This window comes from Magnolia sinica, chromosome 1 (genome assembly GCF_029962835.1).
Source record: "Magnolia sinica isolate HGM2019 chromosome 1, MsV1, whole genome shotgun sequence".
NCBI lineage: Eukaryota > Viridiplantae > Streptophyta > Magnoliopsida > Magnoliales > Magnoliaceae > Magnolia > Magnolia sinica.
The window spans coordinates 118,398,824-118,415,177 of record NC_080573.1 but is presented as its reverse complement, the minus strand read 5'-3'; the positions used below and the strand labels follow the sequence as shown (position 1 = coordinate 118,415,177).

Sequence of the window (16,354 nt, the reverse complement as noted above, 5' to 3'; positions counted from 1 at the left end):
GAGATAATTCTTCTCGTAGTTCTGATGGTGGGGGCGTTCCCAATACCACGGGCATTCCATACAAGGCAGCTATCCATCAGCAATACATCCTGAATATACAGCCCGTCTCCTCAATCTCCATAATCTTCCTTTCCACTCCACTTAGCAGGGATCTCTAGCAGGAAGAACTCTGGACTTGTGTTTTCTTTTGGTCTGGCCTGTATTAACAGGAGCTACAGCATTTGTTAAGGTCAGTTTGTCTTCTACACAGTCTGTGGACACTGGAGCTTTGGTGGTAATGTCTTCTGCACAGGTGGCCGCTTCATCTGCATCACGCTGGTGCTTTAAGTAGCCTATCTCCCCTGCATTGGGGAAATCTGAAATGTCTTCATCAACACCCAGGTTGGTCTGAGGAGACAGGTTCCCAGACTGGAGAGTGGGGGGCTGCGGATTCACAACTATTTGCGCCCCTTCCTGCTAAAGTGAGGCCGCAAACAGGGAGAGGTCGACCATGAGGTTGATCTCACTACCCTGTTTAAGGGGAGGTTCAGGGGATGGGGGCTCCCAGTTCTCCACAGACTGAGGGACAAGGGAATCAGACTCCCAAAAACGTTTAGTTACCTCATCATCACTGTCATATAGAGAGGATGTTGGGGAGCAACCAACTGATTTAGCCCTGCCCCTCGAACGTGCCTTGGGTAGCAGATATGCAGAAGGCATCAAAGGATAACTGCATTCGACCTCAGGGCAGGGGGGGGGGGGGCGGGGCGGCGGGACGGTTGCGCACCTAGCATTTGGTTGGGCTACTTTATCTTCCTGCACGTCATTCACTAACTCCATAGGAGGTTGGGACGATTTGGGGTCATCACACTGGTTGGCAAAGGGATGTTGGAGCTCCTCCCCCAGTATTAGTGTGTTGTGCTCCCCAGTCACCTACAAAGGAAGTCAATGCGCCCTCATCCCTGATAGCCTCCGAAATCTTGAGCCCCGCCTGTTCCTCAATGGAAAGATCAAGTTCCTTCACCTGGGCATTAGTACAAACATCTGTGTTATGGGGCCGGGCTGCGACTTCTGGCAGGCTTGTCCATGACTCGATCTGTAGCCCTGGGACTGCCCGCCTCATTCCTTATTCTCTCAGCTGACCAGGGATTGCCATTCCTTGAATGGATCGATCTCTGAATGGTGTTTAGTGGTTCCAGTTCTACTCCCACAAAGTATACCTTGCCATCTACCAACAGCTTTTGTGACCATCTTACTTGTATTCCTGGTTCCAAAATTACCTTCACCCTAGCAAATGCTTGAAACAGACCATACTTGCTGTTAGGGTCAATCTGAGTAACCCTGCCATATCTACTACCAAGGTCCCTAAGGACCTGCTTTATCCATGCGTGCACTGGTATTCTGAAGAGGCGAATCCAAGGGGCATCATAAGTCAGGGAGGCATCTGGCGTCCATTTATTTACATAACTTAGGCCCATCTTCTGGTGGATTTGGGAGTCTTTAGCAAACTCCGCCGCATCCTCCTTCGATTTAAAACCAAAGAGCAAAATGTCACCAGATAGCCTTGTGACATCAACAACTAGAGGTTGAAATCGAGAATCCCTAATAAATTCCATAAGCTGGTGGATAGACGTGGTAGGATCTGCAACTTTGCCAATCAGGCTCAGATTGAGCTCTGCCATTTTCTTGGCCAGCAAATGGGGGGCAACCTGCACAAACCCCTCATCCTGGATGGAGGGCAGGCGCTGGGTTGGGGGCATGACTAGGGCTGGAGCGCCCAAATCGTGAGACGAAGATCTTCCAGGGACGGGGATATGAGGTCTATTAGGGGAATTCGCAGGAGGATCGGGAATGGTCCGGGCATCAGGTGGAGTTGGAATGGTTAAGTAAGGTTGGCGGATGCTCGATTTTTCAGGCGGGTTAGCGGGAGGGTTGGGAAAGTTCCAGGCATCTGGCGGATTTGGAATGATTGAACAAGGGTGGCGGGTGTCCTGGTTCGCAGCTTAGATATTCACCACTCTACCGTCAATCCTCTTGCCATAGAGAACGTCGATAGCCTTTCGGGCATCATCCTCATACTGATAACGCACAAACGCAAAACCTCTGGGTCGAATCATCCCAGGGAAATAAGGAATGAAAACATCAACTACTCTACCATACCTCTGAAAGATCTTGAATAGGTCCTCTGAGGAACATGAGAAGGGGAGGTTCCCCACAAAAAAAGGTAGAGATGCCTCGATTGCTTGTTCGGATTTGGGGGTTCGGCTCTCTTCGGGCTGGCGAGCATCCTCTGCCCCTGCACACATCGACATAACGAGGAAGGTCCCAGCCACGGGACGATGCTCTGCTTCTTCTCCTTTTATCTCCTTCTCTGCGGGACCACACTCTCGGCATCTCAGGTCCCTCCCAAAATTTCTGATCCTTCGTTGTTGACGAGCTGGTTGGTTCTGTTTCACCAGACAACCTCAAGGCATCATAAATGTTCTTCTAACTTGACTTCTGCTATCCATATTCCCTGCGCAATCTGAATCCACATAGCCTACAATTTTTTCATCTGATTTTTCAAATGTCAAGATATAGTCTATTGTACCTCGTACATAACAAAGTACTCATTTCACTGCCTCTCAATGTTGGTTGTTGGGGTTTGACATATATTTGCTCACAACATTGACTACATGTGAAATATCCGGTCTTATAGAGACTATGGCATATATCAAACTGCTATCTGTGTTAGAATAGAGCACAGAAGACATAACCCGTTTTTCTTCATCTGTAATGTGACATTGTTATGAAGAAAGCCTAAAGTGAGCAGCATGCGATGTGCTAACTAGTTTAGCCTTATCCATCCCAAACTTCACTAATACATTCTCAAAGAATTCAGCCTGAGACAACTGCAAACTATTCATCTCCCTATGTTTGTGTATGTCTATGCCAAGAATCTTCTTTGCAGCCCATAGATCTTCATTTCAAATATCCTTGATAATTAAGTCTTTCAGTATATTAATTTTAGATATACTACGGCTGGTGATAAGCATGTCATCAACATAGAATACTAAGATGAATTTTTCATTACTCATTGTCTTGAAGTAAGTACAATGATCATATTCACTCATAGTAAATCAATGACTCATCATGAAAGTATCAAACTTCATATACCATTGTCTAGGTAACTATTTCAGACCATACAACGAACTCCTCAACCTGCAAACCTTATTCTCTACCCCTTGAATTTCAAACCCATCTGGTCGCCTCATTCTAATTCCCTATGTAAGAAAGCAATCTTTACATCAATTTATTCCAGTTCTAGATTATATTGGGCAACCATCACTAACAAAACCGACACAAATATCTCATAAAATTCAACACTTTCTTTCTAAGCATATCCCTCCACTACCAATCTGGCCTTATATCTATCATGTTTCTTCCTATAAATTCACTTAGACCCGATTACTTTACGGCCAATGGAAAACTTCACCAATTTCAGCATCTCATTCTTGTACAAATAGTCTATCTCGTCTTGCATTACCGTCACCCACTTCTCAATATCTGGATCATCTAGTGCTTCTTAAAATGTAGACGAATCCCCCTCATCTATAATGAGGGCAAATGCCATGTTCAAGTCATCTATATATCTTGCTAATAATCTACGATCTCTCAGTGAATTTTCCTAAGAGGTGGATGCTCCCCCTACTCCTGCACCTCTTCATGTGACTTAACTTCTTCTTGTGTATCACCTTTTTTTATTTTAATATCAATAACCACTGATTTTTTTCATTTCCTTGTGTTCTTCCTTATGGAACAAGAAATCCTCATCAAACCTAATGTCATGGCTGATCGTGATCTTCTGTATGACCTAGTTATATAGCATGTATCCCTTCACAACATCACCAAAGCCAACAAAAGTACACGTTTTTATCCTTTGATATAACTTATCTCTCTTAATTGATGGTACATGAGAGCAAGCATCACAACCAAATACTCGTAACCTTAAGTAAACTTCATGACCACTCCACACTTCTTTTGAAATTTTACAATCAATCAGCATAGATGGAGACCAATTCACTAAGTAACAAGCCGTGTTAACGACATTAGTCCATAACTCCTTGCCTAACCCAACATTGCTCAACATACTTCAATCTCTCTCCAAGAGAATCTGATTCATTCATTTCGTTACACCATTTTGCTTTGGTGTGTGTCTGACTATGTTAAGTTGTAGATCCCCTCATCTTTATAAAACTTGTTAAATTCCTTCGAATTGAATTCTCCACCATTGTCTGTCATTAACACTTTCAATTTTCACCCTAATTATTTTTCTATCATCGCATTCCACACGTTGAAGGTGATGAAAGCATCGAATTTATACTCCATAAAGTAAACCTACACGTTCATAAAGTAGTTTACTTTATGGAGTATAAAGGGGTGCTTGATTATGTATTTTTCTATCATCGCATTCCACACATTGATTACATGCAATGTCATTGCTCATAAATACATGTCCACCATCACACTTGCGGTAACTTGTGAATCAATCTCGCTGAAAAGCCATGTGGTATAATTCTCCCGAATCCAAAATCCACTCATCGTTGAAATACCCAGATTTGCATGCGGTCAGAATCTCACCACCATCCACATCCTCATTAGATTTTACCATATTGGCCTCCTTCGATGTTTCATATTATTTTGATCCATTTTGGGCTTTAAAATTCTGACAATCATTCTTCAAATGCCCCTATCTCCCATAATTCAGCACCTAATCTTCCCCTTACCCTTGGACTTGGATCATAAACACAAATTCGCCTTCTCCCACTAAGAATTTCTTTCCTTAGCTACTAACGCATTTGTAGAGGAACCACCACCACTATCTTTCTTTCTCAATTGCTTTAAATGAAGAGATGAAATGACAGTTTCGACGTCTATGGTCTCTTTACCCTAGTACATAGTATCCACGAAGTTATCATAAGATTCTGGAAGAGAGTTCAAGATAATTAGAAATTGGTCTTCCTCATCAATCTTTATCCCATACTCATTAATTTGCAAAGTATCTAATTAAATACACTGATGTGATTATTAAGATCATACCCCTCCGCCATTTGCAGATTATAGAATTGCTTCTTCAGATCTATACGATTTGACAGTGATTTCGTCATGTACAAGCTTTTTAACTTTGTCCAAAGTCCTGAAGTGGTCTTTTGATCAAGGACATTATAAAGGACCTCGTCTGATAGGCACAATTGAATCGAGGTTTTCGTTCTTTCATATAGTTCTTCCCACTCTTCGTTGTTTATAGACACAAGACTCCTCGCTACACAAAGGACTGCATGTTGCAATCCTTATTAAATTAGAAGGCCTCTCATCTTCACCTTCTATAGTTCGAAGTTGTTTTTTTTGGTAAACTTTTTAGTTTCATACTTAATACTCGAACCTTTCTTCGACATGTTTCATATTTAAACTCGAATCTCAATGTTATCTTTAATACCACTTATTGGGGGACCGTGGAAGTAAACCCTGAATTTAAATCAAATAAGTAAAAGATAAATACAACAAAGCATGCAGATGAACAAACGGATTTTACGTGAAAAACCTTAGCAGGAAAAAACCACGTCATAAAGAAACAACAAAATCCATTATGATAAACAAATTACAAGAGATGAAAAACTTACAGATGTGAAACCTTTTAGAAAACCCTAGCCTCCTTTCAAAATCCCTTTAGAAACGTGTAGGGTCTCTTAATCATACCATAATCCCACAATTACACCCATATATATTGGAATAGGAAACTAATCGCGCAATTACATAAAATTGTGCGTGTCATCAATCTAAGCATCAATCGATCAACATCGATCGATCGAGCCCCACATATTAGATCGCTCGAACATGCTCAGAAGTGTTCAAGGATTTTTCAAGTGTTCTTGTATATCGTCGATCAACTGAACTTATCCAAAACTGTCTAGAGACTAATCTATATAATTCTGGGCTCACTCAATCGACCAGCTGGTTGGTCGATTAAGACCCCTGTTTCATGTACAGATTGAAGGCATCCGACAACATAGACCTACCCCCATTTTTGGACTCATGCCCTAAAATAAGCTAGCAAAATGGATGGAGGGCATAGATAAAACATATACATCATGATAGGCCCACATAACTTTTCCAGCACCCACCTACTAATAGGGTCTGCATGCAATCCTCGTCCCTGATGTAAAAGCAATTTATGTGGAGGGGTGGTCTGGCTCAGGTGGACCCCATCATCATGAATTTCAAACATCCACTCGGCCATAAGAGGAGTAGCCTAATTTTAGGCATAGGGCAGAAAAACCAGTGATATCCATGATTTACATGGATGTCATGATTAGAAACAATGTATAGGATGATGCCCACCCTCCATTTTTTTTTTGTTCCTTTTTGTGGCCCTCCTAAACCACAAATGGGCTTGATTTTTGCTTCAGGCCTAAATTAGTGTGTTACATCTAATGGTTCACGTGGATTTCATATAATCCATACGGTGGGCCCTGTAAAAAACTCAACATTATATGTCATTCTTCTAACTATTTCCCTTGGTGTTTCCCACTTGAATCATGGGTCAACATATAATGGTTCACGTGGATTTCATATAATCATCATGGTGGGCCCTATAAAAATTCAACATTACATGTCATTTTTTGTAAACGCACACACCCACACACACGTGTCCTTGCTCATGGCTTAGTGATTGACTCACAAGAGTTACAACACTAAGGTCATGGGTTCGAGTACCCATTATGGTGTGTGTGGGTGTGAGGGTGTGTGCGTTAAAAAAAAATGTACACACACATACATACACCAAATAACAAACTGGGTTTTGATTGATTTTGGTTTTGGTATAATGTAAAGATTTTGTGCTCAAACAATTGACAGTTTTGTTGTTGTAATTTTACAGACTGACTTTGCTTTTAGGCCCTCCGGGCGCAGGGAAGACCACATTGTTGTTAGCTTTGGCTGGGAAGCTTGATCCAGATTTAAAGGTAGAAATATTGCATTTCTCATGGGCCTGTTTGATTAAGAGGAATCTATGAGAAAAGAAAATATTTTCCCTTGATGGGATGTTTTGTGTTGTTTGATATACAAGGAACATCCTGGATCCCAAACAAAAATCATAGTGCTTAGCATCAATGGCAATTGGCAGGCATAAGATACAAGATAACAATTATCTATTGAATTTAGGATTTCCACATGTGAATCAATCACACCTCGCATGTTGGAATTATATGAATTGCTCGTATTACAAATTCTTGCCTTCACCATGGACTCCTACTTATCAAATATCCCTCGCTTTCGATAGTTCTTGAGAATCATTTCATGTGCACATATGAGGCGTTTTTGTTCTTCCTTTTTTGAAATATTAGGTTTCTGGGAGTGTGACTTACAATGGTCATGAACTGAGAGAGTTTGTACCTGAGAGGACTGCTACCTACATCAGTCAATATGATATCCATATAGGTGAAATGACTGTGAGAGAAACCTTGGCTTTCTCTGCAAGGTGTCAAGGAGTTGGAACTAGTTATGGTAAGAGAAACATGATTTTTTTCCCAAAACCATGTCAATATAATTTCACAGAATTTTAATTATTTATTTCCTTTTTCACAACAAACTACAGAAATGTTACAAGAGCTGTCGAGAAGAGAGAAGGAAGCAAGTATTAAACCAGATCCTGATATTGACGTCTTCATGAAGGTGAGAAACATGTACCTTTTATTTACGAAATGAATATATTCATCACACACACACACACACACACACACACACACACACGCACGCACGCACGCACGCACGCACACACACACACGCACACAATTAGATCCACTAGGCCTTAAAACCGTTGTGTGAATTATAATTCATTCCATCACCACTAGAACATGATGTTATACCTTTGGAATTCACTATAGCTTTCCACTAGTTTATTTCAGTCATGATGATCCCAGAGCATTACTCTTGTATGACTACCACATTCTACTAACAACAATCTTTTCCCAGCGGAACCTCACCTCGATTTAGAAGCATGGTGCTCTTGTGAGGTGTCTTCTTCAAACATTCACTTCTATTGAAGAGAAGCGAGAGGAGATTTGGGGCAAATCATGTGTTGGGAAGAAAAATGATCTCCCTAACTTAATTAGCATAATTATATAAATGAAATGGTGTCTTGAGGAGCCATCGAAGTAAAAGTATAAACACTCTCCTTCAAGCTGGAGCATAGATATCAAACATGCCAAACTTACCCATAAGATCTAGAAGGTGAGAAGAGTGAACAGCCTTGGTAAGAATACCAGCAATTTGATCCTTAAAATAAACATGGAACATAGAGATCAACTTAGATGATATCTTTCCGCGGATGAAATAACAATCCATCTTGATATGCTTTCTTGTATTAGACGCAATATGAAGCGCAACTTGGTTATCACAATAGAATGAAATGGGCATAAAAGCCTTAACTCCAAGATATCTAAGAAGAGACTAAAGCCAAATGACCTCACATACAGCATCACCCATGGACTAGTACTCTTCAACTTATGAGCAAGCGAACTAAAGTCAAATGACCTCACATACAGCATCACCCATGGACTAGTACTCTTCAACTTATGAGCAAGCAGCAGCGACCCCACCCCCCCAGATCTAATTATAAAAGACCCTTTGTAGGTGAAAGCTTCAAGTAACAAAGTATTTATAGACAACCTTAAGATGATGTGTACAGCGTGTTCACACCCCAAGTGCAGGGTTGTGATGTAGTAATAAACTCGGTAAGACCGAGGTCGAATCCACAGGGACTGATACCTGTACATTATCTGAAACCAAGTAGAACTAGAACTAGACTAAGATGTGATCTAAACCAAGTAGAATTTAAGAAATAATTGTGGAACAATTATTTAAAACTTTAAGGAATTCAGAGGAAGGAAACTAGGGTTTCGGAGGATCCACTTGTAGAGATCAGGGAGATCTTATGCCTGCATCAAGGATTATGGAATTCAAACTGAACTTACTTGATCTGGTTTTCAAGAGATGAAAGGTATATGAATTAGAATGGATTCCATCACCAAACCATGCCCAGGAGATAAAGTAAACAACAGAATTAAACTAATTACCAACCAACCAACAATGTATGAAGATCAGGAAGGGTACTGTCATCCTACCATGCCCATGGAACAATGATGAACAACAGAGCTTCCTGACTTCATAAACACAAAAAAAAGAGGAAAAAGAAATATTCAAAAGCCATTGCAAACCCATTGTAATTTCAGTCACAACAGACCATTAAAGACTGAAAAGAATATTCTTTAATAATCAACTTAAAACCAAGTTCAATTCAGAAATTTTAACTTAAACGCATGAAACAGTATCTCCCATCTCGCTACAGGCTTTACCTCTTAGCCCTAGCTAAGAGGTTTAGCCACACATGATTGGCCTAAACCTAAAGCAAATAGAAAAATAAAAGGGAACAGAAAAGCACAAGAAGGAAAGAAGAAAGATCCAGCCTCACATGCCAGCAGCTCTCTCTCCAGCCACGTCTTCACGTTTCTTCCTTTCTTTAAAGCCAACCCAGACGTCCAGCCCAAGCCACCCATTGACAGCAGCCAAAACCGAGCCCTCCTGCCCCAGCGCTCTCCCTTCCACTGTTTTCCTCTTTCCTTTGCAAACGTTTCTCCCCCTGTTCATGATATCCCTACACTTTCTCTCTCTCTCTCTCTCTCTCTCTCTCTCTCTCTTTATAGAACTGTAGTTGGTTGGAGTCGGGAAACTTCATGCAGAAGTCTTCCTTACGCAGCACAGTCGGTGAAGAAAATCCCGTGCGCAGCGGAGCCGGCTGAAGCTTACGCATTCCAATCACAGCTCGCACAGCGAAAGCGCAATAGACAGCTGCGTTAGTGGCTGTGGGAGAACTCACAACCTGATCTCCCTCCTTGGTGATGGTCGGCCCCAACTTGGGCTTCATCTGGACGGTCCAGGTCGACCGTCCGATCAGAAATGGTGGGCCACATCGACTTGTCATGTGTCGGCCGTGAACAGACCCGGTGCCGCATCTTTTGCTAACGTGAGTTCGTACATGTGCACGGGTCCACATAATTGACATAGGTTTGACCCATTTCATCACACGAATCCCTTGGATGGTCGGGATCTCTCGTTTGAATTGATCTTGATGACCCACTGCCATCCGTCCGCAACCTCTGTTTTTGTGTTCGCAGCGGAAATTCACTGTTCATAACCCGTGGGGCCCACACTCCCTAATATTTGAGAAATCCACGCCGTCCATCAACTTATTCTCAGAAAACCGTTCTAAGATTGTCGGTTTTGGATTGCTGCTGATGTGGCCCACTTGATTTTCCATTTTACCATCCAACCTGCGTTTGCACGGTATTTTCCAGTGTGTGCTAGCATGAGTTTGAAAAAAAACTTCCTGTGTACGGTCGGTTTGACCTTCTAGAACGAATGGATGGTCCGGATTAAGCACATGATCGAAGGTGGTGGGCCAGAGAACTTGTTGGTGCGGATGCTGGCGAAAGAAAGAAGTTTCTATTTTTGTTTTTATTTTCGAATTCTTGCCAGTCAAACTGCCTTTGAAATTACGATGCACGACTAGTGCACGTGCACTATGCACATCCTACACTAGGTGGAGTTCACTGTACTGCTTGTGAGAGATCTGATCCGTCCATCCTTTTTTCATCTTATTTAATATGTCGAGACCAATTTTGAAGAAATCCAGATCTCAGGTGGGCCCAAAATCAATGGTTTATGGGCTGCTCTGAGCGTTGGGCCTCTTGCAGAGGGATCCAATGGCTAAAATTTGACGTGTACGGTTATTTTTTTGGTCCTCAGGCCGCGTATGGAGTTTCGAACTGATCAGATGGTGGGAACCCTATGATCTTGCATTCTGGACACTTTTCAGGCCACTTGAGCTTCAATTCCTCGATTTTCTTGAATCCCTGGCGTGCAAATCTGTCGATCTTGGTCTCCTAGGGTCCGTCGCTTGCCTTGGTGACTTTAGACTGTTAAATCCATGCTTTTAGTACCCTTTTCCAGTCCAAGCTCGTGAATACGCCCTGCATCACAAACATGATTAAATCAGGCCGTTAAACAGTTCTATGTTTGTAAATCCTGGCAACAACTGGGGTTTGATATGCAATATTCGACCCTCAACACGAGCATGTATAAATTGACTCACAACACTAACAATATGGGTGGATCATGGATAAATAAATGACTTTTTCCACAAATTAATGATACATTCATCGGTCTGTAAAACCTTCTTACTCTTTAGAATGTAGGTGGTGATTCACATTTATTGAAGTATCCGCGGGACATGAATATGAAATTGTGTGAATTGTCTACCATGGCAAGCGGAAGCTTGACAAAGCTTAAAATTACGACTAAGTCCTAAAGGGGGATAATTAGGACGATTAAAAATTATTTGCTTAATTAACTAATTTATCAATTCAAATCAATAAACCGATTAACACTTAGGCTTCTAAGCCAAGTGGGTCTAATCACATAGATTACAAATGATGCAACAATAAACAACTATTCTATAGAGATAGTGAGCTTGTGTGTGCTTACAAGTGCCTAGCATATAATCCAATTCTAGCATTCATATAATGTAATTAATCAAACACATAAGTATGAATAGAATTGTGCTCAAATGACAATTACAAACAAACGCATATATAGTGGTTCAACTACTTACATACTCCACTCCCGACGAACAAACTCTCCTCGAGTGTACCAGAATTTCACTATCGAAGGTTTTAAATTTACCTCTAAACTTTACAAGCGTACACTCCCACCGGAGGCCTGCATAAGGACTTGATGCATGTACACTCTCGTATCGATGGCTCCCGCAGAAACTTGATTTTTTATTAGCTAACCAACCACTAATGGTCCTAATCCAAGGCCCTATATACACTCCCGTCAGAGGCTCCCTGTGGATACTAACATGTACGCATCTATGTCTGGTGAATGAGGTCCTAATCCAAGGGCCTACGTACACTCCCGTCAAAGGCTTCTAATGAAGACTAACACATACACACCCGTTTCCTGTGAATTCGGTCATACACAAGAGCCTACATCCTATGCAAAAACATATTTGAGTTTGGGTCACAAAATCTACACTCAATCTCACACAAGAAAGGAGTGTGAAATGGACTCTAACAAATAAAAACCTTACTTGTTAGATTGAGCTCATTTGTAGCACCTTGATTAAAATTTTTATTTAAAGCTCTCTCGTACTTGAATTAACTTCTCAATTACTCCTACGTTCATTAATGCCTCCATGATCAAACACCTTACATGCAATTCTTTAATGAGGTGACCAAGATGGTGGGAGGATTGGAGAATCTCCTACAACTAAAGAGATAGTTATTTTCCAAGGGGGATTCACCTTAATGGGTGTTCTAGAGGATTTAAACAAAGATTTACTATATATTTACATCTAATCTCTATAACAATGGAGAGAATATGAACACATTCATAATCGAGCTTAAAATGCTCATTAGAGTTGTTAATGATAAGAAGGATGTAATGAATCTCTTTGATTTGGAGTGTAAGATGAGGGATATGAGTGGGGAATCGCCTAAGCTCTACTTGCACCAAAAATCCATCCTATTGCCCAATGCTCAAATGCCCTTTATAGAGAAACAGATTTGCAACGGTAAAAAAATGGGTAGAAAATGGCACCTTCGATCGATCAACTAGTTCTGTCGATCAATCATCTATTCGATCAAGACCAATCGAAGTTCAATCACTCGATTCAGAAAATTTAGAGATGTGCAATTTGGTTGCTAGATTATTCTGACAACTTTCCATCTAACCCTTCGATCGATCAAGACTGATCGAAGGTTTGCACACCTAAAGCCTTATCTAATCATGATCAAAGCTGCTAATTTGTGTTGAATGATTATCAACGGCTTTTCACACCTAAAGCCTTATCTAATCATGATCAAAGCTGCTAATTTGTGTTGAATGATTATCAACGGCTTTTCACACCTAAAGCCTTTTCTAGTCATGATCAAATTAAGATCTTAAGCCATGTGATGATTAAAATAACATTTACCTATTTAAGAATGGATCATATAAACGTTAGGTTGTTTGGGGTCTAAGGTTAGTGTCACAAAGGTACCTCATGTTTTACATATTCTTCACTCCTTGATACTTCATGTCCTCTTATGTCTTCGATCTTCAGCTTCCAAGTGCTCAATCAACTCACTGACACATGGACCTACGTAATTGGCAAATAGATGCACAAATAAGTGCATTAATAATCATCCCCCCCCCCCCCCCCTTGTCAATTACATGACGAAAAAATTAACCTAGACATTGTTATGGTCCATAACAATGATAAACCAAAACAAATAAAATTATTATATGTCAAATTATAAATGATTTACAACTCGATACAAGAAGACATGTAAACTCTTGCATTGCTCCCCTATCTCCATTAATTTCCTGCAACAACAAACAGAATCTGCAAAACATAATTCAACTTGTTTTGGTGAGACTTAATCTTTCTCCTCCTTTTTGTTAGTATTTGACAAAGAGTTAATTTCATAACTATACTATAAGTACAGAAAATGGAAGGGTATATAAGTCATACATTTTCCTATTAGCACATACTGGCTAGAGAATGCAGAGTGCAGATAAATATGAAAAACATGGAGCATACATATATGGTCATTTAAAATATATACTTATTAAATAGCAATGACCAATGACAGTCTAGCAATAAATATATAATATTAAAATTAAACAACTTTAAAGCTAAACTATCTAAAAGAAAGTAGCTTAATCCTCGGATTTACCTATAAGCTCATTCAATGAGGCTAGAATCTTTAGGTTTTCCTACAAGCTCACACATGAGACTTAAATACTCAATTTTTCCTATTAAGCCCACATGGATCTTCTAAGGTCACCACCTATTCAAGGTGTTATGGTCTCCCAAGTCTCTGAAGAGGGAAGTAGTGGTGGAGGCCCTTAGAACATGTAAGTGTCCAAGATCTTCATCGTTAGGGGAGTCTCCTAAATCGGATCTGGGCTCCTCCGTATCATTTCACGTTGCCAGCATAGTTTTGCCTTCGTATCTTACCTTACTAGTGCATTCGGAAGCAATATGTTCATAACCCTCATATTTGTGACATTGGATTTCTCTCGACATTTTAAAGGGTTTTCTTAAGCGCTTATGTTCAAGAGATTCCTCCTTTTTGTCATAATCTTTCACTCTATTCTTTTTGAAGATTTTCATGAAGTTTTTAGTCATTATCTTCATTTCTTTCTCATCTTCATCATTCTCATCATTATCATCTTCTGACTCAATTTTTCTATGTGAGTGCATATGTGAAGTTTTCAAAATAGTGAGTTTCTTTTTGCTAGAGGGTGTCATAAAATGTAGTTCATATATTTGTAGGGAACTTATAAGTTCTTCTACTTTCATTTCATCTATATTTTTACATTCTTCTATTAAGGTTATCTTGAGAGTAAACCTATCCGGAGGGGATTTAAGAATTTTTCTACATATTCAGTCTTCCGAAATCTTTTCTCCTAAACCTCACATTTGAGTTATAAATATCGTTCAATTTAGAAAAGAGCTCCATGAAAGTTTCACTCTTCCATTTTAATATTTTCAAATTGTGTGATCAATATCTGAAGTTTCGATCGCTTTATTCTACTAGTTCCCTCGTGGGTAGTTTTCAATATGTCTCATGCTTCCTTGCCCATTTCACATGTATATATGCATTTAAATTTATCGAGAGAAACCGTACAGTAAATCGCATTGAGAGCTTTAGCATCATAGTTATATCAAGCTCTCTCATTTGCACCCTATTTGGATTGATCTTTGGGAGTACCAATGGTTCTACCATCAACCATGACTTCTTCTACGGGCAAAGTTCATTCTTGTTCGACAATAGCCCAAACTATAAAGTCAAGATATCTCAAGAATACTCTCATTCAAACCTTCCAATAGGTGTAGTTAGACCCATCAAAATACGATAGTCATGTGATGACATTCCCCTCGTGGGTATACATAATTCTAAAGCTCCTACAGATCTAATTCTATACAGTTTAAGTCCTTGACAAGCAAACCGCTCTAATACTAATTGAAATTGCGTGGATTGTCTATCACAACACGCAGAAGCTTGGCAAAGCTCAGAATTATGTCTAAATCCTAAGGGGGTGAATAGGACCACTTAAAAATCCTTTGTCTAATTAACTAATTTAACATTTCAAATCAATAAGCCACTATAAAGAAATGCATTCTTTACATCTAACTGGTGAAGTGCCCAGTAATGATGAGCAGCAATAGCAAAAAAAAAAAAAAAACTCACATCAAGTTCAACTTGGTGGTGATGGCAAATGTCTTGTGGTAATCAAAGCCAAATTGTTTTCTAAACCCCTTGGCAACAAGATGGATTTTGTGTGAAGTAATATAACCATCAGGGTTATATTTCAATGTGCACACCCATTTACGCTCAACAACGTGTTTTCCTTCCAGTAAGTCAATGAGAACCCAAGTTCCCTATTTATTGAGAGTTGCCATCTCTTCCATCAAAATTGCTTTCTAACAAGGATTTGTTAGAGCATTGTTAACTCTAGATGTAACATACACAGTAGAAATAGAGGAAAGAAAAGCTTTGAAAGAAGAAAAAAAAATAAAAAATCTCCTATATGAAAAAAATTGCTTATAGGATGAAAGGTACTCAATTTGTATCTTTCAAGACCAACAGGCATGTATGTAGCTTTACGAAGTGAAATAGGAAAGAACGGATGGAGATATTGGTTCTGAACAGGTGATTGGTGAATGTCAGGCGTTGAAACAGAGTCAAGGGAGAGATGGCGGTCGATCATATCTCAGAAGGTTGTTCCCTCTTCTTTTTGTTAGTGTATAGCTAAAGAGGTTTTTTAATGAGCATAGGAGAGAATTGAGCAAGACTATCAATTACAACCAGAAGAGGAAGTGCATCTGCACATGAAAAGTTAGTATTAGTTGCCTTATAGAGGAAGTAGGGAATATTATTGGAGAATGTGATTTTCCTCAAAATATATTTATTCCTAGTTGTGGAGCAATAAAACTAATACATTTTCTATGTTGATAAATATCCTAAAAACCTCATGTAACAAATTAGGCGTCCGACTTATCTCAAAAATGCCCAAAACATGAATAAAACACATATCAAAACACCTTGGGGGAATTTATTAAACAACAAATTGGGTTTTAAAAATTGAATCAGTAACTGTTCCCAAGTGAAAGTGAAGGCATCTTGTCAGTCATATAGGTAGAAGTGAAAACTGCCTCATCCTAACAGACCTTTAGAAGTATCATTCCTATCAACATGGTTTTTATTTGTCTCAAGAAGATGCCAGT

At 39.8% G+C, this 16,354-nt stretch overlaps 1 protein-coding gene across 2 annotated transcripts in view; it reads left to right on the top strand.

Moving 5' to 3' along the window:
* LOC131255548 (pleiotropic drug resistance protein 1-like) overlaps nt 1-16,354 on the top strand; it is a 53,025-nt gene that overhangs the window by 27,898 nt on the left and 8,773 nt on the right. The window contains exons 4-6 of one of the 2 annotated variants that reach the window (XM_058256288.1): nt 6,896-6,980; nt 7,362-7,521; nt 7,613-7,689. In XM_058256288.1, coding sequence (XP_058112271.1) covers nt 6,896-6,980; nt 7,362-7,521; nt 7,613-7,689 — 322 coding nt within the window. The remainder of the gene's footprint in view (nt 1-6,895; nt 6,981-7,361; nt 7,522-7,612; nt 7,690-16,354) is intronic. The other variant, XM_058256294.1, reaches the window with a different exon arrangement.